This window comes from Cercospora beticola, chromosome 6 (assembly GCF_033473495.1).
Source record: "Cercospora beticola chromosome 6, complete sequence".
Lineage (NCBI taxonomy): Eukaryota > Fungi > Ascomycota > Dothideomycetes > Mycosphaerellales > Mycosphaerellaceae > Cercospora > Cercospora beticola.
This window is the reverse complement of record NC_088940.1, coordinates 1507054-1532619: the sequence shown is the minus strand read 5'-3', so window position 1 is coordinate 1532619 and position 25566 is coordinate 1507054. Positions and strand designations below refer to the sequence as shown.

Below are 25566 nucleotides of genomic sequence, written 5' to 3'. Positions count from 1 at the left end.
CGAGAAGAAGAGTAGAATAGATATCCATATGACAAGCTCAAGCTCAGCTCAGTATTGGCAATGGCGGCACAACGAGCCTCAACATATGTCGTCTGCGAATGTGTAATCATTCAAAGGTGATTGGTCCAGGACTTTACGAATAAGTGTCTAATGATTCGCGGAGGAGAAATTCACAAGCCCGTCCGCGGACTTATACAAGATTGTGGCTGGTATCACCAAGGAGACGTTGGAACTTGTGGCGCAAGAACTGCGAATTGGCTTTCTTTTGTTCAAAGCTATTTTACGAGAGGCTATGCTACGCCTCATGCTGTGGCTATGGAAGATGCGCCTAAACTAGGAAAGGTGGAATCTAAGACCAGAGTTTTGGTCAGCTTATTGGGAACTGGGTGTAGTTTTCCGATTGATTACCGAACGTGACACCAGCGTAGGGGAAGTGTGTGGTAAGTTTCAGAAACAGCCTCTATGAGTTTGCAGCATCATGCACCCTTTTGGGGATGCATTTTGAGTGAGCTGGGTAGCAAATAGTGCTCTCATCATTGTGTGGTTGTGTATGTGTTGTGATGGGAGGATGAGAAGAGACTTACCGGTTTTGAAATGGGGTCGGTGGGGGAGGTAAGGCCCTGTCGTAGGTCTGTACGCACGTGAAAAGCGAGCAGGTCGGCCGTGTCTGCCACTGCACCGCCCAGTATATGGACAAGTGATCACAGATATGTTATGCGAAGATGAGTTGAGGAAAGGGAAGACGTCCAGAGAAGAAGTGGAATTAGGAAGGAGGCAGAAAGTTTTGCGCACTTCGGCCCGATCCTGCCGCGTACATCATCTCTGAGCTCGAACGCTCCTTTTGCAAGAAGACACGATTTCATCAGCAAATCAGGCAGACAACTTGACGATGCATCGTCGCACACGGCCGCAGCGCATGTTCGGACTTTTATGATGCGACTCTCCGCACTGCGACTGGACCGAGAAGGCGTTGTTTGTTTGGAGGAAGCCAGCCATTACCAACGTTGAACGCGTTGAAGCCTATTTGCCAAGGGGACAATGTCACCTACAGGGACTGTGTCGAAGGACACGCGCAGGACCAGCATACGCGCACCAAAAGTTGGCCACAAGAAGTCGCGCAATGGATGCCAGACTTGCAAAGCACGACGGGTAAAGTACGACCGTCCCTGCCGATTCTTCATTGTCTAGGCATCTTTCTAATCGACTGTTTGATGTTCAGATGCGATGAAAAAACTCCGGAATGCGGTATATGTCTGCGACTGGGTCTGGATTGCACATACGTTATACCGGAGCCGTCAAAATCTCGTCCAAAGTCAGGCAGCAGAGAACCTGCATCGGGCCCGCCTCTCATCGTCTCTCCTGCACACTCCATTTCTCAAGGAAGCCCACCCTCGACTTACGGAGAGCCAGCTGCCCAGCAAGCGACCACAGGCCAAACGCCAGATCCTCTGACCGAAGAGTCAGAGCAACGACGATATCTTGAACTCCGCCTTTTGCACCACTGGATGCTTGCCGTCTCAAGGCCATTTGGAATGACCTCGCCTCCGGCCTGGAAGGAGCTTTGGTATGGGGAAGTACCACAGGTGGCGCTGACCAATAGAAACGTTCTATACGCCATGTTCACCATGACGGCGACGCACCTCCTTGGCACTTGTCCCAATGACATGCCGCTGTACCAAGCGAGGGAGAATTACTGGGTCTGGGCACTTCGTGAACAACGAGCAGCAATCGTCGATCTGGATAATTGCAACACCGACGCTGTTGCATATGCTGCTCTTCTGATCAGTATGAATTCTCTAGCGATGCTTCAAGAGCGTTCAATTGAGCCATACACTCCACCCATCGAGTGGCTAGAGGTTGGACGTGGCACATTCACTGTTCTGCCACCTCCTGAAGCTGTGCCCGAAGGCACGGGCTTGAGAGTCCTCATGGACACAACGGCCAACATATGGCAAGCCAATGCCACATTTGACGCTGAGATGCAACGAGAGTTTGGCGCAATTCTCAACCGAGATATACCTTCGCAGGATGTGTGGGACCAGGAGACTTGTGAAAGTTATGAGACCACTCTCAGCTACATCGGCTCATTCCGCCGAGGCGTTCTCGCTGGCGAGGCCGCTGACATCAATCTACGATGGATCTGCATGTTCCCATTCATGGTTCCCCGCAAATTCGTTGACTTTCTGGTCGAAGGCCGTCCTCGGGCTCTGGTTACACTGGCGTATTTCTTTGCAGTGGTTGGTCTTACCGATGCTTTACAGTATCTTGGCAATACAGGCGACAGAACGACAGCGAAACGTGAGATTTACGCAATCAGAAGCGTCCTCTCACAAGAATGGCAAAGCTTGATGCAATGGCCATTGAACGAGATCGGCGGAGGTTGAGGTCCTGGCATGCAGATCTAGCAATATCGCGTGATGCTCGTCTCCGCGGGCGGCGCTGCAGCACGAAGAACAGAAATCGAAGTGTCGGACAGTTGCGGTATGCTCTGCGCTGCCCGATTGCTTTTGCACCGCCGCCCAGCTCTCACAGAGTTCGCCGACGGCGAGCGAAAGCACAGCCATGATCACTGAATCATGTAGCTGGAGCCGTCCGGGGAACTTAACCATTGCCGTTCATCTGTCTGGACAATGACAGTTGACACGAGCCTGGGATCATAGCAAGTCAGTATACGGCCCTCAAGGAGACAAGCAGTGTCTGTTTGGCATAATCGGTGACCACAGTGACCTGTGGCAGCTTAAGCAAGCGGTATTGGAAGCCACCATTTAATCTATACGATCATCCCAATGCGGCCAGATTTGGGCCGCCCTTAGCTTTTGCATGACGGGATGACTAGGAAAGCTGCAAAAGCATCTGGAGACGATCGACCCTTCTCGGCCCTTCTCCAGTGGCTTATTTGGTCGAAATCATAGATTCTGCACCTCGCGCCACTTTCTTCACATGTTCTGATCGTGAAGCTGATTACGCGCTCTGGATACATGAGGATACGCGCCAAAGAGGTCAGACGAATTGGCCAATGATCGATGATCAGGAATGTTTTCTTCTTGCGCGCAGGCGGCAAGCCATTTACCGATTTAGCCGTGGCCAGTCACCTTTTTCTTACAGAGGTAGCACAACTGTCATCAGTCATTCTATCACGATGTGGACGAAATACCATTGATGTTGCAACGCGGATCGAAGTCTCCGGGCCGTGCTACGTTAGATCGGCCACATTAGGCGCAGGCTATAGCGGCCTATTTCAAGCACTGTCGAGAAATGGAACTTGCCAAGTTGCCAGCACATCTAGCCTACCGAACATTCGCAAGTTGCAGACTAGGTAACATTAGCGGCGAAACTTGCTGCTTGACGCCTATTCAGGTTGTTACATCGCCATCGGATGCCGATGCATGGCTGTGAAGCGGACAACCGGGATGTCCTCGTGGTCCAGACACACATGCATTTCGCGCGACTCGATCTCTGTCTGGAATTCCGACTTGGGCGTTCATGATGGCTTCATCCCGCTCGTGCACGACTGGAGAAAATCGAATCGTCAGCAAGGCGATCTCACAGCGACTGTTCATTTCGCTGCAAGGACGAGACGCGCTTCGCAAGTCAAGCAGTGAGAGGACATGTAAAATTCCTGACAGCAGCTGTCACTTGGTGGCTATGTGGCACATACTAAAGCTAAAGTTGATGCATTCCCGGCAGGTTGCGCACGACGGCAAGCACTCCAAGCCAACGAACGTGCAACTGCGTGATGCGCTCCACCGAAACCGGGATTTAGTACGCAATTCGGGGACCCCCTTCAAGCCCCATTTGTCGTCTTTCTAGACCCCTTCGGTCTCCTCGTGCAGTAGTCATCGAGCGAACGTCGACGGACTCATGCAGCCGACGTGTTCCAATGGATTCTGCAGCACCGCATTCCCATATTATCTTCACGGGACTCAGCGCCATCATGCATGCCGACAGGATTCTGCGTGGCCAATATCGGCTGGGCTGAGCTCGTGTTTGCGGAGAAAAGTGCTCCTCCTGCGGCATAGGCTCATGCATACAATGTCGACTGTGGTAAAGGCTCAACAATGGCTTCCACGCACTCGCTTGTATTACGCTGGCATTGGTCGCCGCAGTGCGATCGCGCCTTGGCCTGCTTTAAGCGATGTTTGCAGAAACCCATTTCGTTCAAAGCCGATTGACGCCTGACCATAATAGGACGCACATTATTCGCCACAGCTACCAACAACCGAAGCTCTTTCGACCACTTTCGGCTCCTTCTATGATAACACTATCATTCGCCAGGACATTACATCGCCTGCATCCCCCTCGCGATCATTCGTGGATTTTCTTTCAACATGTCGGCATGTGCTGCGGAGTGGCTGAAGCCTGACCAGCGTGTCGGGTTTGATCAGGACACACTCCTCGCGACCTAGGAATCAAGGTCGCCTTGGGCTCGTGAACTGTTGTACACAGCGAGGGTGGTTGTCTTCTCCTTGCTTCGGCGCATGGTTCCGTGATTATGGCGTAGTGGCCACACTTCTCCCACTTGATATTGGAGAGATAGCACATTGTGCTCTTGGTAATCGGTTTTCTGACGGCAGTTCGAAAGCTCGGGCGAGTCGTGAGGTTGCCTTTCTGCAACGTCGATTGCAACTGTGCAAATCTTGATCTGGAGGCAGCTGCGATGAGAAGTCTCCTGGAGGGTCTCGGAAGTTCTGTGGTCCTGCCTTGTACTCTAATTCTGGGGCGAATCGTTCAGTATAGCGGCGAGCAAAAGCGAGCGTCGGATTCGGCACTGTTGGAAAAATGGGACGTAATACTCTGCAGTCTTGAGAGATGGCAGGGCGGTGCTTATACGATCTGTCGCGTGCTCTCTGTCGAGCAAGTGCAGCGAGCTGTGTGGGAAGAGCAAGCGAGCTGTCTGCACCTCTGTCCACCCGCCTGCATGAACATCCACGAGTCCATATTGATCGGCTCGGCTGAAGATGGATCGGCACTACTGCCACAACCTCCAATTGAGTTCCATCGGAAGTCTGCAGACATAGTAGTAGAGCTGGACCGTCGGAACGACCCACTATACACACTGCGAACTAGTGTTGTAAATATACGGTACACCAAGGATTTTCTACTGTACGTACGTACACTGTACGGGTACGTACTAGTACGCACAGGTCGAGCTAAGTCCAGGTTGGTATAGTACCTACAAATCTGAGTGAAGGCCCCCACATGCCAGTGGATAATTCGATACCCTGACCTTGTATAGGGTGGCATTTTACGGAGCTTCATCTGTACGTACAGCCTATCAGTCCAGAGAGGCTGTACGTACTGTGCACCATACACGTACGGTGTACGTACGGCTTGTGATTAACAACACTACTGCGAACAACGCACACGAGGGCCTAATGTGCCCTTCGGCGGGTCCGTGAGGGGGACTCCCACCCTAGTTCTGCGCTCTTACGACCCAATGATCTGGTCGATGTTGTTCCTTTGGTCTCTTTCCTCAGCCGGTCTTAGCTCCGATGGGTCACACGGCGTACTGTAGGTTGTCCGAACATGCACACGTCTTCCACGTGCAACGCTTGTTTTCACAAATCTTCTCGCCTCCTCCAACTTGCGAGCAGAAGCATGGCTGTCACTTGATCGTGGTTGGAGCCAAGCCCCACCAAGGTTCCGGGGGGGTTGCTCCTACACTATTGGACCCCGAAAACGACACTCTTGAGCTCTTCGGGCACAAAGCGAAACGAAGCCGTCACATTTACATTGTCGCTGGGAAGGTAATCGATCGAGTGGCTAGGATCGTTGCACTATGTTGCTAGACAACAACTTCTGCTGCTGCACTGCGATGGAACGAAGCCAAAGCAAAGAAAGTGAGCACACGAGGAGCCGGGCTGCTCCGTAATAGACAGGAGCTACGGGCGTAAGTGACGTTTGTCATTGAGCACCTGCAGAAATGTGCAGAAATGGGTAGTAGAGTCGAGCTGAAAGTCTAGGCCATTTGAGGCACTGGCTGCGCCCACACTAATGATACGACACGGCCAAACTCGCAATGAGCTGACGACTCGCCCGCAATGAAGCCGCATCCCTCGGAGAAGTCGACGACTCGTCGATGATTTGTAGCAAGAATGACAAAACACTTGCATGTAGAAAGGACATTGCTACAACAAGAGAATGCAGAATTCCATTTTCTGTCACAGCACGACACAGCGTAGTTCTCTTAACAACGACTGGGACGACGCTCAATGCCCTGCCGAGCCTTGCCCGAGGTTACCTCAAACGACCAACAAGGTCGAAGGATTACACGCAAGTGTGAAGAAAAGGCTCTGCAAGCTTGCATGCAAGCCCAGCAAGCCCAGGCGTCACTGCACCCTGGAGGGCACCGGTAGGAGCGAGCAAGCAAGCAAAAAGCAGCTAGGCACCAGGAAGGAAGGACAACAGGGCAAGCTGAGGTCTTGACTACCTCACACGCCACTTCGATGTCCCGAAAATGGAATGTGCGAAACTGCATCTCAATTTATTACACTTCAAATTGACAATTGTGAGGAAGATCAGCAGTAGCAGCAGCAGCAGCAGGAACAACAACAAAATCCGCAGCAAATCCACGATATTCCCGAACAAATGTCCTCTTCACCTGGAGCTCACCTCACCTCAACTCATTACGAAGGCTGACAGTAGCAGGAAGTACATATCAGCTGAGGAGAGCTGTGGCACACTCTAGAACAACAAAACGACAAGGATGTCTGCTCTTCCACGCGAACGAAAAGAGCCCCAAAACAAAAGTTCCGCGCCTCATCACGCCTCACGGATCTCGGGCCGATGGTTGTGGATGGCGTCAAAGGCCGTCCAACCAACGGGCGGAAAGACGTGGCTGATGATGATGCAAGCAAGCATGTCAGATGGGGATTCCAGGTCCACCGGGCACCGGGGATCGGAAGCCGCTGGTTCCTAGCGACACTACTCTGGCGACACACACACCTTTTTCTGTCTCTGAACTATCGTACAAGTATACTTGGCGATCGTGCACTACTGCTCACCCACCAGCTGACATCCTTGCAAGTCGAGTGCACGCGGACAGTCTTCGGGCATTATGAGGAAAATGACATCCAGTGAGGATTAGTCGGGAGTTGAGGAAGTCGAACTTTCAAAAAGTTTCGAAATGGATGAGGGATATATAATAGCATCGTGGCTATCTCCTGCAATGCGCTAGAAGTACAATTATTCGTAGCACGCTATTACGCAATCATCCTCCCTTCGCTCACTGTCTTCGTCGTACATAAGATGAAATTTGCATCCGCACCTGCGTGCGACTCCGATCAAAGTTGGGTATCGATGATGCGCTTCGAACGAAGTGCCAAAATATGTTGGCAATTGTCGCAACAGTCCGGATCCCTCGGCTTTCCTCCAGTCGTGACAGCGTAAAATCGTAGATTCGTGGTAGTGGTGAGAGGGTTGGATTTTCGACACGGTACTGGAATCCGGACAATCGTGAAGACCAGGTCTGCGCGAAACAGTGGGCTTGCACCTGCTTGCGAATGGAAACCAGCTGTTGGTCTGCATGACCCGATTCTCTCGTCGATTAAGGCGACTGTGAAAGTGCTCTCCGAAGGAGAGACGACATCACCTCGGAGGTGTTTCCATCGCGGTGGGGTGCCTCAAGTTCAAGTTGGCGGCCGTGGTCGCTAGGTATCTCAAGTCATGACATGATCCCAGAATACTGATTTCCGCGGTGTCGTAGGAGTTTCCAGATGTGCTGCCGCTTGCCTCGGTTTAATTTTAACGTGATGCGGATAGTCGTTCTCCCAGTCTTCACTATCACTCGTCTCGTACTGCGTGACCACTGTCTTGATCCACGCTGCTTTACTTCGCACTGGATTGCAGCAACTGACCGGTGACCAATCCATCCCAGGAGAGCAAGGAGACGTGACTGAACGATCCTCTTCGCCTGCACTGCTCGCCGCCCGGTTCTCCTCAGCATGTCGTGCTTGAATGACATGCCACAGCATCCATCGGACCACCCAATTGTGCCCATTGGCGGTCCGCGTAAGGTCGTAGATCCCTCTGGTCTGTCGAGACGCGTTCTCGTAGATGTTTTCCACTTCCCGTTGAAAGGCCAGTTCGGACATTTGACTGACACTGTATGGTGGCGTGACCGTCTTGCCACGTGCCGCAGATTGATCTAGTGACTTGGGATCTCCAAACAGTCGACGCATACCCACTTTGGCTTCTTCCTACCTTGATGTCAGTGCTGAGCCTCGTGCTTCAGATTACGTGCTTCGTACCTTCATCTTTCTATAGAGCATGCGGTGCCGGTAAGCGTTTGCTTGCAGGCCAAGATGGTGGAAGAAGTTCGTTCTGCTGTCATCCTGGGCAACAACCACTCCTGTAGGGCCATTGAAACAGAGGAAATCGTCCAAGCTCAACAGCGAACACAACTTGTTGTCGCTCATCGGTCTGCTCGGAGATGTTGTAGCCAGTATATCGACTGGCAGATATTAAGCAACTCGATAACAAGTTGTTCTCAGTCGCTGTTGTGCTACCCTCTGCCGAGTCAGAAGACGGGAGCGGAAGGTCTGACGGTGCGAATATACCTGACAAGGAGATGACATGTCATTCTTGGGAGGATGGCGATGGATCTGGCAGCCGGGCGATGGGGTCATGCATGTCATATAGGATACAGGAGAGCAAATGGAAAAGTTCGGTCCTTCCATCCACAAGAGCCGTCTAGCGTTCAAGCCGTGGCGAATAAGGCGAGTACCATGTCGCGAGAGCGGAGCATGAGATCTTGGAGTCGCCAGACAAGGCGCAGCTGAGCCGGGGGTGGTGGTCCAGCAGTTGCCGCACGAACAACCAGAGATCTGGAGAACGGAGTATTACCCGATTGTTGGATTAGACTGGGATAACGGCAGTGTTGGCAGGACGAAACAAGCGCCATTGGTTGGAACAGGAGAGCCCGTTGCTCCCGGAAAGCTTGCAATCACGCAGACATGGATAGACGCTCGTTGTATTTGGAAAGGCATCTCGCGCCGCCGCAACCTAATCTGAGGTGCTGTCGCAATTGGTGCGTGATCGCTGGGTCGCTTAAGCACTTTGCAACGGAGAGTCGGCGTTGCAGGCTAGACAGCACATCTGCTCAAGTCAAATATATTGCAATTCGGTGGGAATCCCGGCGCCGGAGCAGATGGAAGTCGATATAAACAGAGCACGCCCGTTGGCAGATGAGAGCGAACGCAGCGTTGTGGTGAAGTCGGTCAGCCTGAGTCGCAATTTCCAGCTTGGACGTCCGCAACGACGAGGTCGCCCGTACCCGCACCTCGCTTGTGGTCCGACGGGGATGTCGCGCACGTGCACGATCGCCAAGGCAGCGATGGATTGTGCGTATCCTGCGTAGGGGAAACAGCGCACGCAGGGCAATGATTCATGCCTAGGGCACTCGGCTTGCTTCTGCTTCGCATTCGGCCACGATCTGCTGAGGGGCTCTGGACGGCAGTTCATTGTGGCTGCTCCGAGACGCCCTGGCGCCGCTGCCCGTCCACATCTGAGAGGATCGACGCCGGCCCGACACGAAAGTCGTTCGCTGCTCGTTTTTGGTCGTGATTCAGGAGCGAATCTTTGAATCTGTCGTCAACTTGCGACAAGCAAGAACTACCGACGGGCCAGGTCAAGGATAGTTGACAAAGTGCGCTTGCGCTTGCGGAAGATCTCTCTGTGAAGCCAAATATATTGCTCCGCGTTCTCGGCCGCTCCCGTCATGGTCGATGCTGGCCAGCATTTGAAATGCAAAGGACAGACGCTCCATTTCGCGAGGTGATGAGGTGAGGTTCGAACAAGGACAATCAAGCGCACCGTCCAGCATCAAGCCCGTGTCAGCCATGAACGATGCAGCGACGAGTCACGCATTGCCTTCCTTCACGGGGAGACCTTGCACTTTCCACGAAGCGACATGTTCACCTTCGGACTTTGATACGAAGCAAGACGCCCGATTCTGGATTCTCGCCATATTGCAGTAACAACCGACTCCTTGACTGCGCACCACGCCGGTGTTTGCAAACGCACGAGCTATCGAAGACCGTAGTATAGTGTATTTTCGCATTCCAAGGCTGTCTAGGAAGGTTGGAACACGGTCTTGGCACTCTAGCTCGTGTCCCGTGGTCCCCATCGAACGTGCTATCAAATCACTACGTCAGTATTTTGTGACCAGTTCATCAAAATCCTCCAAGCCAGTCCACAAACGATCAATCCCGTAGTTGCAATCAAATGCCATCGTTCGCACCACGATCATCTCAAATACAGCGGCAATTATTGAAAGCAATGTCGAGTACGGGTGGCTTGAGCTACTCTGCAACGCTCTCTCAAGGGCTTCCAGCCACATCGAAGCAGTTCAGCTCAGCCTCATCACAAGCTCAACAGGCGCCGAGTAATGATCAGTCATCAGCACAGCGAAGCCGAGGGCAACAAGCAAGCCATATCGACAGGGCAAATCACAGCCAGCCAGAAGCACATCGCAAACGACGACCTTCACCCTCCCACATCCCACAAACAGGAAACGAAGAACAAAACGTCTACGTCCTCACCCTGCTCACAGACAAGCCCCTCCACGAACGCATGACAGACTTACGAAAACGATATTTCCCAAAGAAAATCAACAAACTCGCCGCCCATTTGACACTATTCCACGCTTTACCAGAAAGTAAACTAGAAAGCAAAATAATTCACACTCTGCTAGAAGTGACAAAAACTACTTCTCCCTTTCGCGTTGAAGCAACTGAGCCTTTTCGATTGAAGAAGGGCTTCGCAATCTCGGTATCGAATCAACATGGTGGGAATCAAGCCAAGTCGATTCATCGACAGTTACAGCAGGCTTGGAAGGGAGAGGGCTGGCTTTCGCAGCAGGATGCGGGAGGGTGTCGGGTGCATTATACGTTGATGAATAAAGTGGATGACGAAGGTGAAGTTCAGAATGCACTGGATGAATTGAAGTCGTTTTGGAAGGGCGATGGTGGGAAGGCGGAAGGACTTGCGTTGTGGCGGTATGATCGCGGTTTCTGGAGATGGGAGCGGAAGTTCTCATTTAAAGGCGAATCTGGCTCGTGATATGCAAGTCTCTGTTCTGCGTCGAGAACGAGCAAGTGGTGCGGGATGATGTGATGAGATATGACTAGAACACCGATGGGAAAAGCCCCGCGAAGCCGAACATCGATCCTGCGAAGAGCAGGTACAGCTCCTTTGCGAGCTCCTCGTATTGACGCGCAATACCACCCCGGCCTTTCGCTTCCTCGATCTGTGCGGCATACATGGCCTGTGCAGGGTATCAGTTAGAAGAAACGAGGAAAGAACCCTGTCTGCATTGGACTTACTGCATGTATACCCGAAGCATCGAGTCTAGCGTTTGACTTGTCAACGGACAGGGTGCCATTGTGTTCAGAGATGCCAAAACCCAAATCTCGAAGTACGAGCCTAGCGGCGTCGAGCATTGCATCACCCATGCTCTGAGTAGCGTACGCCATACACAGCCAAAGATGGACCACGTGCAGCATACTTCTAGGCAAAGCTTTGAAGAGAGAGTCGTTGTATGTGCGCTCAATTCCCTTGCAAAGTTTCTCGACCTGGTTGATGATTTCCATAGATGGAGGGCTCCATTCCAGAACGAGATTCTCATTCTGGAGCTCAATCACTTGCTCAAGGAGCGAAGCGCGTATGCTTCGTTGATACGGCGGCGTGTTGACCTCGGCTGTGCAAAGTCGACATGTGCAGGAAAAGTTCCAGCTTCTTCTCAGCTGCTCATGGAACTGCTCAATTGTGTTCTCGGGATTGATGTATCGCATAGTGAGTTCTTCGCCAGCAGAGATGCGTCTGTTGGCTCGCAGCAAGAGCATGTCGCCGAGAAAAGTGCGGCTGACGTTTCCGATGCAGTCGTGGTTGATGGCGGAACTAATGAGCCAAACTCCTGTGCATTTGCTGCCCTCATCCTCTTCGTCCATTGTGATAGAAGATGCCGATGAGGGACAGGAGAAGCCATTTGCCTTCAATACGCTGATCACCTGAAAGGTATCGACGGGGACCACGCCGTCGACAAGAGCGGGGGACGGCCTTGGTTGGTAGTCACCATCGCATAGCTCAAGGAAACGAGCTGCTTGCTTGGGACTGTACAGCAGTTTCTGTAGAACCTTGACGAGTCGCAATGCATGCGTGCCAATTGACATCGTGCTGTCCAGTAGGTTGATGACCCTGCTCTCCTCAGCTTTCTCCTCTAAGCCAGCCACGCAGAACGCCTTTTCACACATGACCAGTTCTCCCGCTTCCAAATCACAAGTCGCGAAAAGTCCGCGGCCTTTCTCACTCGCATCTTTGATCTCGACTTTGGAAGTGAAACTTGCGTGGTCCAGAATTCGCAGCTTGGGATCCTTGCGCAGCTTTTTCGTTATGAGCTCGAGATTGTACTGCCCACTGGCCTGTTCGTCGAGACGAGCCTTCGTACGGCGGAGCTGAGATTGCGCTTCTGTGTCCTTGGGATCGAGTTCCAGGACGTTTTCGAAGAAGGACGCAGCTGATGCGAATCGCTCGAGCTGGTATGCTGCACAACCGGCTCGGTAGTAAGCCTTTCCATTCAACTTCTTCGACTTCTCGTTGAGATCTTTGGTGGAAATCACAGCTGCTTTGGCGTCCTCCAGCGCTGCCTCGTGCCGCCCAAGATACATGTTGGCCATGGCGCGGTTGCGACGGAGGTCGTACTTGACAGTGGCCGCGGCGTCACATATCTCAAGCCCTCTGCTGTAGAATCGAACTGCCTGGCTGTAATCTGTCTTTTGGTATGATTTGTTGCCTCTCTCCTTATACATGTTTGCGCCATCGACAGACAAGGAATCGAGCTCTGCCTCTCGTAGGGTCTTTGGCACGATCTCGTGGCCTTCATGTAGGACGATGATGTTACCCGGGTGATCAACACGAATCACACAGCCACCATCAACGGCGATCTTGTAGTACGGGTCCTTCACTGCCACCAGTCCATCTTTCCGCAGAATGTCTTGGCCGCAATGATATACCACCAAACGATCGACATTTCCGTGGGCGTCCTCGACAACGTTGATTACCCCGTCCTCAATCTTGGGGTGGCCAATAGTGCGTAACACGAGTCGTCTGCCATGGTGCACAGTCTCCAAACACAGGTCGCCGATGGCGATGTCTTCGAGTTCCGCGAGCGGCCTGGTGGACGGCGGATAGATGTGGCCGACGATGATTCGATATGGTTCCTGCAGGCCGTCCTGCTCGTTGGCTTTTCCAGCCGCTTGGAATGATTGCAGGAGCTCCGTGCGGGTCGGCAGGTTTGATGGACGTGGTTGCCCCTTCCGTTCATTCGCCGTCTCGAAAATGTCTCGTTCGCGCTGCACCAACGCAAGTGCTGCTTCGGGGTTCATGTTGTATCAGCTTGGGATGCAGTGCGGGTGGACAAGTGCAGTAGGCAGCGAAAGCTCTTGTAGTTGCGTTTCGTGTTTGCTCGAACGGCAGGAAGGCATGGCTGCGAGTTTCCACTAGCGCGTTTTGGATTCGACCCACTTCGCACAACGGCAACGAAGTGAAGCTGAAAGCAAGAACATTTCAACTTGTGTAGTTGGCCTGTTCTGACAGAGACTCTTCGCCAATTCCAGCGTATTCTTCCTTGATCGCATCCACGTTGACCCGGACGCGGAGACACGATACATCTCAGGACCCGCATAGTGCAGACACATCACGAACTATTACTCTTCGCGCAAGCTCTTCAACTCGGTCCTGAGCACTGAATCGTGCTCTGGTGGCAAGTATGCGTGGGGAAAGTGTGTATCGAGGACATCTTGTGCAGTCATGGGAGATTGATGCAGCCGAGCAGACCATCACTACCCTCCGCGATTGTACAGCTTTCTGTCTTGCCGCACAGAATGGAGCCGAGTGCTACAGCGACGGCCTGCTCTTTTCACGATCCCAAGAGGCGCGAAATCTAGGGGCGATGTCCCAGGTGCTTGTTGTGTCAAGCCAGCCCGTCAGGCCGCTTTCCGTCGCTGTAGCATGACTGTACGACTCGGTGGTATCGGCCGCCGTGCAGTGGAAGCTCCGCGTATTCTAGAATGGCAGTTGGTCGAATCGCAGTGAAAGCGATCTTCAACCCCGGCAGGTACCGACACCTTGCTCGCACTGATCATCAGCAAGGAGACGATTGTTGGTCAGTCCAAACGAACGCTTCTTGTGAGGGCAGTATCGCTACTTCCGCGTAACGTTATGCCACATGTACCTCCAGACTCTTGGTGGAGACAGCGGAGGCTCCTGGGCTCAAGTGCCAGCACGATCCGGTGAGGCGTCAGTAGTATATTGGACTGCGATGGAAACGAATTGACTTGAAAGAACTTGAAGGATAGATGAGCTGATCTCTAGCACACGCTGACGGACGGCAAGACCAGCCGGAAAATCCATGGCGAATTGCAGTGATTGGCTTAAACCTCACGCCCTCGTGCATAGTTCAACCAGGACTTGGCCCACATGAGGACCGCTCCTCCACCTCTCTTGGACCCTGCAAAATACTTTGTGATATGTGGTGAATTACGTTGCTAGTCTTGCACATAGATCCTGTCCAATGGTCCTGTCCCGTCCGAGTTGTCACCAGAGCCTAGTCGTATCACATGTGCCACTCGCAATGAAAGCTGACAGGAAGCCTCGACCGTCTGACGCGGGCATTTCTCTCCCAAGCTTTCCACGTGCGAGTCGACACATGTTCAGGTTGTCAGACCGCCATCTTCTTCACCGTCAGTGATCGAGCGGGCGACGCCATGGAATCTTATCTCGAACGCGCCAGACATAGTGAAGAAGCTAATGAGGCATACTGCTGACTTTGAATTTCCCTTAGGTACAAGGGCTTTGACTGCGTCCATTGCACGTTTGGCTGTTTGGTCTAAGTGGCTCGCGGGCTTCGCGACGGGACTCCAACGCTGAGTACGGCCGGTATGATGCGTCAATATGACGACTGGCGATAAGCCATGGATCATCTTGACGTTGTGTGAAATTCGGAAGCCTAACCGCACTTCAAGTTCTGTTCAGGGCCGACCCTACGCTCTGCATTGCTGCGGCAGCAGAGCACCGAAACTAACATGCCCTCATAGCCTGGAATACCGCGACCTGCGTCCGACATGCTGACGTGCCAAAAGGACGTAGCAGGCGGCACGTGGGCATCCCAGTGGCAGGCAGGATCATTTGGTGCCGGATTCGCGACGGTCATGGAACGCGATCATGGTCATTGCGTGCGCCCGCAGCACGACGCAGCAACAGATCCGCCTCTTGCACAGCACGAAGCACTGCAAAGGGGTCATTGGTGTTGGCCCGTATCAAGTGAAGTATCCGTGCTGCTTCCACCTCGGACCTCGTTGCCAGGGCTGCATAGAGCTCCCTCATGGCGCTCAACTGGTCTTGCATCTCCTCGTTTCGTCGTTTGGCCGCCTCGAGCTTGGTGACGTCGGGCTCGGCGACGTCGTACTCACACTGCAGCCTGCGCTGGCGACAACGGCCACAGAAGGGACGCACGGCGTCGCACTAGACGGCGGGCTGTGAGCGGCATCAGAGCAGCAGAAATTTGGTCGCTTCTCACCTTGACCTTCTTGCTGCGGCACTGGAGGCACGCGGCAGCGACCTGCTCCCTCTTGGGCGTCTTGCCGTCTCGTCCTGAGCGCGAACTGCCCGAGCCGAATTTGGAGCCGGAGGAGCCCGTTGAGTCGGACGGGGTGATGTAGTAACTTTCTGCCATGAGGTGAGTGCGACCTCCAAAGGCATTTTCACCGGGCCGCGGGAGCACTCTTCAATGTCTGACTCGGCTCTGGATTGTGTCGAGCAAGGCGGGAGGCTGCTGCACAGTCACCGGTGTTTGTAGTGAATGACAATTGGCACGGCGCAGGAGCGCGATCCGCTCGTTGTCATTGAGCCGAAGCTTGTGAGTGGAGCAAAGCCAGAAGCCTCCATGCGGCGGCCGTGCAACACGTCGTCTACACGAGGCTAGCAGAGCAGTCTCGCAACACTCTTCACACTTCGTCTGGAGCGCGCGAGAGCTGCACGGCACTCCCGGGACACAGGACACGATCTCACGCACGGGCAGCATAATCATGGCAGTGTTCTAGACGCCGCCCATTCCCTCGTGGTTGTGTCGCTTGGCCCCAGACTGTGTGCTGTGCCTGCCCGCCCACCGGCCATCTTCGCTGCGGGCGTGACGAGCATGCACCTGCGCCGCGGCCACGGCCCAGGCCTTTTCCATCGTTGATGCTCTTTCTGCTGTGCGGTGCTGTGCGATGCTGTGCGTGAGACTGCAATGCCCGGCCCTGCCATGCCATCGATCGTTCTGTGTGACGCTCGCCCGCAGTCGCCACGCCCGTCTGGACGCGCTGCACTGCTGCTTTTTTGACATGATGCCTAACTTACCCGTCGATCCGCCAAACTTTCTTCCCCCATTGCTTGCTTCCTCCGCCGTGTCTTCGCCGCTGTGCACTTTCCTGCACGGTCGCGACGGCTGGCTTTGACATTGTCACTCACACTGAACTCGACTGCAATGCACCGCCACGCCCGATGTCGCCCGAGACTCGCCGACGGCTGCTGTGCGGTCCTCGAGCTGCGAAGTGGAAGCGATTTCACACATCGGAGTTAGCGCCGGTAGCTGCATCCCATCCTCTGCAGCCCTGCAGGGAGCAGAACAGTCGCACGGTACTTCTGGCCATCTCCCGCGCGACAGTACATCGTGCCGGGCACGCAACAGCTCGGGCGCGCCGACAAACATGGTCCGAGAGGCTTACGCCGAGGTGCTGCGCTGCGTCGTCTGGAGTCCGGCGTGCTTGCATCTGTATGCGCTGTCCAGACGCATTTGCCCAATTGAGCTTGGCTGGCCCAGCAGTCGCACTGCCTGCTTCACCTCGAGCGAGACGAGGACTTTGCCGCAGCAACATGCCACTTGCCCTCCCAGCGGGGGCGACATGCATGAGAGCTGCACTTCGCGTCGACACGAGCTTGCGCGCGTTGCCTGGACAGTCCCGGAGGCCGTGCAACTCACCTTGCCCATATGGAGCGACTCCGTCTGAGAGCACACGCGAGCGTGCTGAGCCCCACGCCTTGTCCTCCGCACGCGCGAAAGGCTGTACGCACCATGCTGCCCTTTCCTGCTCCCGAATGTGCCGCCTCCTAGCAGATCTGACCCGTTTGACCCGCAGCCTCTATACCGGTATGTTCGAAGCCCGTCAACAAGAGCGCACAGTCGAGGCTCTGACCAAGTCCAAGGCGTCGAGTACCCCTGTGCCTCTGCATTGTCCCTGCTGTGGGACATCTGCCATACTGCGTTGGCTCGGTCCAGGAGGTCGATGCGCTCGTGGAGATTCCTCATCAACATGGAGACTTTGTGATGCCTTTGGCGTTCCAGTGCCACCTGGCACGGCAGATGTGATGAGTCGCAAGGTGAAGATACGCTGCTTGGTTTCGTCCGCCGATCTGCGGGACTCGCATTGGACGCAATGAACCGCGAGCAGGAGACTGGGAGTACTTTCTTCAGCTACGCTCACTCAGTGACAGAGGTATCGTCCATGTTGCGTTCCAGACATTGTAGCTCGACGGATACTCGCTGCCGATATGTGAACCCCGAGTACGAGAGCCTTTGTGAGTGATCTTTGCAATGCGATTCGGTCGATGCCATGATGGGCTGTACTGGTCTGTTGAGCGGGAACATTCCTGAGGGGATGGCGCGAGCGGGACAATCTCGCTTTCTGGAGAAGCCTTCGTCCATGTGTGAAGATTATCGAAGGTAGGAAAGGTGATAGTTAGCGATGTTGTACTGGCTCAGGTCCCAGGTCATTTACACCGTTGCGACAAAGTTGTGATAATCTTCGGAGGCAGCCCCGGTACATCGCGAAGATGATCAAATGTCGCTAGCCCATCTGGCAGGGTTCAGTTGATCCATCATCGATCGCAAAACAAGATTTAAGGCAGGCGCGCACCCTCTGCCTGCCATCGTCCGCTTCTCCCACACGATCGGAAGGGATGAGCGACACCCCAAACACGATCGTGCAGTCCCTGAACGCAGGTCAGTATCATTGCCACGTCTCTTCGGAAGCTGAGAACGCTGCTTCATCGGCTTGACCACTAGTAGCGGCATTGTAGGAGTCAGAGGCGCAGAGAACGCCAACACGAAGCAAAGACGCAAAGACCTACGGGGCAAGGACGTCTTCTCTATTAACAACCCACCACACCACGGCGCTAGCGAGAGGGCTGCAGATGTGCCACAACTATGATGCAAAGAGAGACGCGAGCCCGAATTGCCTCACGCGCCGGAGGTCCAGAGCGCACATCGGACGTACCTCCATACTCTGCGCTGTGCCATACAAGGGAGTCGCGGCGACGGGACACACGGTAACTTGCATTCGGCAAAAGAGGCGGTCCACGAGCGTCGCCGTGCATTAGCTACATACGACGAAGCTTGCTGTGGCCACGCTCGTCTGCACCACCAATGCTGATTGGCACCAGCGCTCGTGGGCGGCTGTCGCGTCGAGGCCTCGAACCTGGACGCTCCTCACAATTCCGGAACTCTGAGCCATCGAGAGCGCCACATCTTCCCCGTCCACAAAGGCAGCGTCTGTTCGCAGGAAGTGCTGACCACCTGGGGAAGGAGTCAAGTCTGGTCTTGTGCCGCTAGGAAGATAGCAACCATGATGAAGAGTAGACTGTCGCGTAGCGATGAGCGCAGAATTGGCACCTCAACAAACTGCTTGTCAGCGCAGACCGTTACATCGATTACACAAAAGCCTTGGTCATTTCTTCTCAACACGCGATAGCAGGGTTACTTCCTAAGCAGAAGAGATGTTGGTCGTTCTCGACAGCTGGATCATCTCTTGGGGTCCAGATTTTGCAGCTCGCCTGCTGTTGCTCCACATCGCGGCGGGCGATTGTATGCGCTCAAGTTTGCGGGTCGATTGCATGGCATAGATGATCGTCAGCGTGTCGTTGTACATACATATGTTCTGCATGTCTTGGCAATCGGCCGATCTCCGTTCCTTGTCACAGGCCAGCCATTCACGAGTCATGCCACTTCCAACCTCTTGTCGCACATGACGAGGCGCGCTTCTTGCTGTCGATTTGTGACATTAATCAACTCTTGCAGAACTTGGCACAGATGGCGTGGCATCTACAGGTGACATCCGAATGCGAGTTGCTATTCGACGTTCGCGATCTAGTGCCTCGGCAATGAGCTGTCAGCCAGTTCGATTCCATGCCAAGCTCAATGCCGACTGTACAAAGCTCTTCAGCATCAGCACTTCTCCTACAAGTCTCAAGAGTCAATGGACGGCGTCATCGACCCGCCAGAGACTATCATGGCACCCAAGATCCAACCGAGCGACATTGGGACAAAGGTGAAGCGGGAGTACATTGAAGTAAATGGCTGGAAGTGGTGTAAGCGAATCTGAGAGCCCCTCACTTCTACATAGAACAGCTGTATATTGACACAGTCTCTAGCATATCTCGAAGCCCACGCTGAAGGAACACAAAAAGCCGTAGCAGTCCTCATCCACGGATTTCCAGATCAGTCACTAGCATGGCGATACCAAATCCCGCTGCTCACATCTCTTGGCATTCGAACTATCGCCCTCAACTGCATGGGCTATGGAGAGACTGGAGCATCCGATAACTTACGAGACTATGGCTTCAAATCCCACGCAGATGTCGTCGCTGCCATAGCTAAGAAAATCGGCACCCACAAGATCATCATCGGCGGACACGACTGGTAAGACAACATCATTACCAAGATCTTTCCAAGACCAAAGAAACTAACAACACCCATCAACAACAGGGGCGGAGCCACAGTCTACCGCGTAGCCCAATGGTACCCAGATCTAATCTCCCACGTCTTCAGCGTCTGCACCGCCTACGCCCCTCCCACAAAATCCTACATCAGCACCAAAACCCTCGCCGAAACTACAATCCCCCAGTTCGGCTACCAACTCCAACTCGGCAGCGAAGACCAAGTCATCGAAAACGTCATAAAAGACCGCTCCACAATGAAAAAATTCCTCCACGGAATGTACGGCGGTCGTGTAGCTTCAGGAAAATATTTCATGCTCCCCAAAACAGGCATCGACCTCTCAATCCTAACCTCCGAATCCGAAACCATCGCACCAACCCCCTTACTCAACGACTCCGAACTCTCATACTACGTCGACGAATTCATGAAAAACGGAATCCATGGTCCATGTAATTGGTATCGAACGAGGGAAATTAATTTTCAAGAAGATTTGGAGCTTCCAAAGGAGACGAGGAATTTGATCAAACAGCCTACGTTGTATATTTTGGCTACGAGGGATATGGTGCTGACGAGGGAAATGAGTGCGAAGATGGAGAAAGCTGTGCCGAATCTGACGAGGGGAGAGGTTAAGGCTACGCATTGGGCGCTTTGGCATGCGCCGGATGAGGTTAATGGGATTTTGAGGGAGTGGTTGGAGGGGGTTGTGTTGGGTGGGGGGAAGGAGAGTAAATTGTGAGGTTGTTGTGGGGAGGGAGGGCGTTCGACGGGGAACAAGAGGAAGGAGGAAGTATTGTAGGCACAGTCACTCAATTCCATGACATTCCCAGGGTATCATCTCGGTAATTCCTTTCCACCTCTAAAAAAGTACACAAACTTCTGCACACACATACAGAAGCGAGGACATCGCTGTTAGTCCCCAGTATGATGCTCAACTTCACCTCGACTTGATCGTTTGCGGACTCGCATTCAAGCTCGAGCTCATACTCCTCAACTCCTCATCGCCAATCGCCCTCACAAACCCATTCTCCCCTTCCACAAAAGAACTCCCCGCGCTATGATTGGATTCCCCGGTTCCTGATGTAGGTGACAAACTCCCTTGCGCCTTCGCTAATTCTTGAGATGATGTTGAGGGACCAATGACTGTGCGCCTGTTCTCTCTACTCGCGAAATCGAGTTCCGGGATATCAGGTTCAGTGGCATTAAATGGTGGACTGGTCGAGTACTGTGAGCCTGAAGTAGATATGTAGCCGTTCTGTACGGCTTCTTCCACGTCCTCAATGTTCCCATCTTGGCCTTTTTGGAGACTGCTGAAACGTCTGTGTTTGTATTGGCTCTGATCAGGGCTTACGGGCGAGAATGGTCCGAGTACAGTCGTCCTGCGATCGGGGTCCCATTCGGAGAGGTCGACAAAGCCGGGGAATTCTGTGACGTCCTCCTCATTAGAGGACTTTGTTTGAGGCCTATCACCAGCAAGTGTTGCAGCGGCTTCTGCATCCGAAATGAAGCTCTGGGCAGATACTATACTGGCCGTGTCGTCATCCTCGTCGGTTGTGCCGCCTCGGCTCAGGTCTTGGACGACCGGGCTAAACATGCCAGCACGCAGCTGTTGCTGGGCTTCCGAACGTTTTCGAACAAAAGCTGCATCCATCTGGGATTGGAATTCTGCAGAAGGACGTCCAGCTTCGTAATTTTCTCTCCGCAGCTTCATACGTTCCCAATCTCCTCCGAATTGCACGACCGAGGCTTGCTTGCCGTGAAGCACAAACCGTGGTTTATCACGAGTAAGTCGGGGCGTAGCTTCCTCGGACTCCTGGCCTTCAACGTGGGCTGAGCGCACAGTGCTGTCACTCTCCTTGTTACGCCGATGGCGATGCGACAAACTTGGAGTGTGATGATCGCGCAAGGTCTTCTGTAGGCTTCTTCGCACACCTTTATGCTTGCTGCTTTCAGGTGAAGTACCTGGCGCCGGACCGTCAATGCTAGCACCACCGTCTCGCACGACATGAGCATCGGGTATCATCGTCGCTCGTGCCAAAAGCTGAAGCTCTCTTTCATCGACACTGGCAGCTGGCGTGAGCGCGCCGCCATTGCCGGTACCAGAAGTATCAGTCGAGCGAGTGCGAACCTGGAGTATACTAGAAGCAGAGTGTGAATGTTGCAGGCTGCCTCGATTGGCGGGAGGGGATGCCGATAGCAGCGTGCTGCTCACAGAGCCTCGGTGCTCTTTCTCACCCTGGGACGTGTTAAGTTCGAGGGGAGGAAGACGCCACGGTTCGTCTTTCTGTGGGCTGGCAGATTGTGGTGGAGTCGCTGACTTGTCAGCACCTGTCTCGTCCTCGGATTCACGAGTTGGAGGTCTGTTGAAAGTCAAGCTCGATGGGCTTTGCGGTGGGCTCTTTGGCGTTCGTTGTGAGCTGAACCTAGTGAGCACCTTCGGCTTCTCCTTGCGCGCTGACTCTGGCTCGCTGGGCCTTAGCTTCTCGAGTTCGGCAGCGCTCATTCCGTCGATTCTGACGTCCATTGCAAGAATGTCGCGATGGCACTTCATGCGCCACATATCGCGCCGCAGCCATTTGATCGTGGCGTCAGCTCGGCCAGCTGCGAGAACGACATCCTCTCTGGTGCGCGGTGCTATCGGCGCCAGGATTAGTAAATGCCGTGCGTTTCGCAACATATTCTCGAGCTGGCGATTAGCACTCTCGATTTCGCTCTCGATCTCAGCAATCTTCTGCATCATAATTTGGCGTCGGGCTGCCATGACTTGTTGTTGCAATTGCGGGCCGAGACCTCTGTGAGTGACAGTGACTTCTTCGTCATCAGTTTGGAGCGACCGGGACGAGTTTGTCGATCTCAGCCTTTTGATCGATTGAGTGGAATCTTCATTGCCTCCTGTCATACCCCGAATCCGCACACCCGCAGCGCGGAACGCTGCGGCATAATTGATGAGACCGAGCCAGTCGTGTAACTCACTTTCGTTGTCCGCGAGGAAGACCTCTTCTTGTCCGCCGTGCCTGACGAAAGTGAAAGCGTTCTTATGTCGCGTATATGTCGAATCAACCAACGCCACTGCATTGTCCGTTTTGATCAAAGCATCCGGCTTGAAGTCCTGCAAGGGCGGCTTGAAAACTACAGGTGTTCTCGATCGACCAGGCCTCTGCTGATTGATGAATTGATGCATCAAGCCTTTCGCCCAGTGTGAATTACGGAAAAGGTATAACTGGGAACCAGTGAGAATGGCGCCCCACTCCTGCCACGGGCTTCTAGTCTTCTTTTTCTTCGCAGACTTGCGCCAGAGAAGTCCAACTTTGGTAATCTTCAGATCCACAATGCCTTGCTGCGTCTCTGTCGCATTGGTCTGGCCATTGATGAACTGGCTTTCATATGCTGCCGGACGCGATCTCGCTGAGATGATTTGTATAATTCCGGTATGGGTGAATGCGCGTTGCAGATAATGCGGATCGAGCTCGCCTTGGCTGCCACGATAGTCAAAAGGATCGTCCATCAAGATCGTATCCTTGATGGCCGGACGAAGCGCGTCCAGCTTTTGTTCCACAATGAGATTATATGGGTCCACAGGTCCAGAGGGCTTTCTCGAAATGTCCGACGCACCTGGAATGGCACTCTTGAGCTTGCCACCAGACTTTTTCGGTTGGGTGAAATGCAATACGCGTTCGCCATTGATGTCTACATCCTCGTCATAATGTATGAAGGGCGTGTAGCAAATGTTATCGTAGAAACAGGCCAAAACGTCGTCGGAGATGCCTTGGCCGGACGTATTCTTGACATAATCTTGTTTCTGCATTTTGCGCTTGTTGTTCCGATTGAAAGCGTCTGTATGCAGCATCATGATCGAGAAGGCGATGAAATATGCACTATCGGCACTCGCATAGATGCCAGGATTACACTCGTGGTACCGATCTGCAAATGCTTGGATGACACGATCGACCTGCTGCGTTTCTTTGGGCAATTCTGCCTCAAGCAAAAACTTGCGAAGTGACATGTCAATGGGTTCTGTGAAGAAAGGAAACCGCCTGGTGTAGCTGCGTAACACGGCCTGAGCAAATGGGTCTGAGGACTTGGACAATATCCCAGCAATCACACTCCGTGACACGGCATTCTCCAGTCGCTCCAGATACTTCCCTGGCGTGTCTCCTTCTTCGCGCTCAGGAATGACAAGCGCTTCGCGGCTCATTGCGAACGAATTTGATTTGCTTCGCGTCCCTGGCGATCCATGCCGTGGCGAGTACGGCTCTGAACTTTGGCGGAAGCGTGAAAGATTGAGCAGACCGCCCAGACTTGACCGTCCTGCCGTGGAAGTTGAGGTTCGGCCACTCGCCGAAAGAGGCGGCGTCTCTGCATCGTGCCCACTACGCCCACCAAACGAGCTTTGCGTGGAGGACCTATCCCTCAGGCCGAGTCGCATGGGAGGCTGCAGTGGTGACGAGGGATTCGAACTGTGAGACTGAGAAGACGTCTGTCGAAACAAAGTGGTGTCAGGTTCCGCGAAGACCAGCGATCCTTTTTTCGGAGATCCTTGAAGTGAATTCGGCTGGGGGCGCTTGGAAGGAGTCGCTTCGGTGTGCGCTCGTCGCAGTGGGCGGTCAGCCGGTAACTCTGTTGACGGCGTGGCATCTGTTTCTGGCGCAAGCGATTGTGTTGATGCGCGTGGGGTAATGGGGCCGTTTTGATCGTGTTTCGAATCATCTGGAGGCGGAAGTTTCACAGGAAGCGGGAACAGCGAATTGCGATTCTTGTTTCGGCGAGGCAGCTTGAAAAAGGTAGTATGTGTCTGGACAGTATGCGTCGTGGTTGTGGTGCTTCCATAGATATGTCCATCTCCAGAACTGCCGTCCGAGCGGGAGGATTCTGAGAACCTTGGATCCGTTGTCTGAGAGACAGGAACGGCAAGCGCAGAGTTTGAGTGCTCGCGGTACGAGGGAGGTGCACTATGCTGGTCGCTGATGTGCATAGCTGAGAGCCGGTGCAAGTCCTCAAGACCGCTAGTCTTCCCTCTGCGAAATATTGACGACCCCTTCTTCGCGGTCCTGCTTCTCTCGCTCGAATCTCTGCTGATCTGATCTGATGCGCGCGATTTCATGGCCGACGACCTCCTAAACAGCGAGGGCCGCGCCTGCCTCTCCGTGTCCGCCTGCTGCGCGTCGGGCACCTCGTGTCCCATCGTTGGCGCAGTCTTGACAATTGTTGGCACGACGCCGTCAGGAGTGACTGCGGGCACCGGCGGCAGCTCTTCGTTCACCTTTTCCCGCTCCGCATCCAACTTCGCGCGCGCCGACAAATGGGACTCTGAGTAGTTGCGGAATTTCATAAGGCTGAATCGCTTCCGGGACCGAGTGGCAGCATCGTGATCCGTGCTGGGGCCGGCGATGTCATCTGGGTGGAGCTCGTGGGAGAGTCTCGAAGCTGGCAGCGGCGCAGAGTCGACGCCGACGGTCACTGGTCGTGTGTAGGCAGCATCAGGCTTGAGAGATGCGTTCTTCGCGGCGGCAGCGCTGGGAGGAGCGAGGGCGTCATGGCGGGCATGGGGATCCACCACGATGTTATCGGTGCTGCTATTGCTGTTGCTCGGCACGCCCAAGACACTCTGGCGTCTCATCAGCAGCGGCATTCCCGGCACGCCTCGCTGCACAGGCTCTGGGCATTGGAAGGGCAGCGGGCGGAGGTCCCCAGGCTGGCGGAGGTCGGGCAGACAGGCGGGCACAATATGTAGGAATTGAGCGAGGGCTAGGGTGGGCGTCCGGGACGCTGGTCGTGTGGATGATCGGCCGTTGGGTGTTTGTACGACAGGGTCCAGCGGC

The 25566-nt window shown here is 54.0% G+C and overlaps 9 protein-coding genes across 9 annotated transcripts; 4 read left to right on the top strand and 5 right to left on the bottom strand.

Moving 5' to 3' along the window:
- Window positions 1-1038: 1038 nt before the first annotated feature.
- Window positions 1039-2384, top strand: RHO25_009661 (uncharacterized protein; the record flags this gene model as incomplete). Its single annotated transcript, XM_023601193.2, has 2 exons — window positions 1039-1154; window positions 1220-2384. The coding sequence occupies 2 exons, from the start codon at window positions 1039-1041 to the stop codon at window positions 2382-2384; spliced, it is 1281 nt and encodes a 426-aa protein (XP_023453510.1).
- A 2273-nt stretch (window positions 2385-4657) lies between these two features.
- RHO25_009660 (uncharacterized protein) lies at window positions 4658-5189 on the top strand (the record flags this gene model as incomplete). The annotated part of the gene is made up of 2 exons (XM_023601190.1): window positions 4658-5103; window positions 5171-5189. 2 exons carry the CDS (start codon window positions 4658-4660, stop codon window positions 5187-5189), a joined length of 465 nt encoding a protein of 154 aa, XP_023453330.1.
- Window positions 5190-7658: 2469 nt separating this feature from the next.
- On the bottom strand, window positions 7659-8417 carry RHO25_009659 (uncharacterized protein; the record flags this gene model as incomplete). The annotated part of the gene is made up of 2 exons (XM_023601188.1): window positions 7659-8198; window positions 8250-8417. The coding sequence occupies 2 exons, from the start codon at window positions 8415-8417 to the stop codon at window positions 7659-7661; spliced, it is 708 nt and encodes a 235-aa protein (XP_023453329.1).
- Window positions 8418-10278: 1861 nt separating this feature from the next.
- Window positions 10279-11061, top strand: RHO25_009658 (uncharacterized protein; the record flags this gene model as incomplete). The annotated part of the gene is made up of 1 exon (XM_023601187.1): window positions 10279-11061. One exon carries the CDS (start codon window positions 10279-10281, stop codon window positions 11059-11061), a length of 783 nt encoding a protein of 260 aa, XP_023453328.1.
- A 64-nt stretch (window positions 11062-11125) lies between these two features.
- RHO25_009657 (uncharacterized protein) lies at window positions 11126-13382 on the bottom strand (the record flags this gene model as incomplete). The annotated part of the gene is made up of 2 exons (XM_023601186.1): window positions 11126-11266; window positions 11325-13382. The coding sequence occupies 2 exons, from the start codon at window positions 13380-13382 to the stop codon at window positions 11126-11128; spliced, it is 2199 nt and encodes a 732-aa protein (XP_023453202.1).
- A 1822-nt stretch (window positions 13383-15204) lies between these two features.
- Window positions 15205-15730, bottom strand: RHO25_009656 (uncharacterized protein; the record flags this gene model as incomplete). Its single annotated transcript, XM_023601185.2, has 2 exons — window positions 15205-15519; window positions 15575-15730. The coding sequence occupies 2 exons, from the start codon at window positions 15728-15730 to the stop codon at window positions 15205-15207; spliced, it is 471 nt and encodes a 156-aa protein (XP_023453327.1).
- An 871-nt stretch (window positions 15731-16601) lies between these two features.
- Window positions 16602-17740, bottom strand: RHO25_009655 (uncharacterized protein; the record flags this gene model as incomplete). Its single annotated transcript, XM_065603199.1, has 3 exons — window positions 16602-17099; window positions 17232-17448; window positions 17520-17740. 3 exons carry the CDS (start codon window positions 17738-17740, stop codon window positions 16602-16604), a joined length of 936 nt encoding a protein of 311 aa, XP_065459271.1.
- Window positions 17741-19289: 1549 nt separating this feature from the next.
- Window positions 19290-20486, top strand: RHO25_009654 (uncharacterized protein; the record flags this gene model as incomplete). Its single annotated transcript, XM_023601184.2, has 3 exons — window positions 19290-19401; window positions 19465-19732; window positions 19799-20486. The coding sequence occupies 3 exons, from the start codon at window positions 19290-19292 to the stop codon at window positions 20484-20486; spliced, it is 1068 nt and encodes a 355-aa protein (XP_023453326.1).
- A 198-nt stretch (window positions 20487-20684) lies between these two features.
- RHO25_009653 (uncharacterized protein) lies at window positions 20685-25376 on the bottom strand (the record flags this gene model as incomplete). The annotated part of the gene is made up of 1 exon (XM_023601183.2): window positions 20685-25376. The coding sequence occupies one exon, from the start codon at window positions 25374-25376 to the stop codon at window positions 20685-20687; it is 4692 nt and encodes a 1563-aa protein (XP_023453822.1).
- Between the last annotated feature and the right edge of the window lie 190 nt (window positions 25377-25566).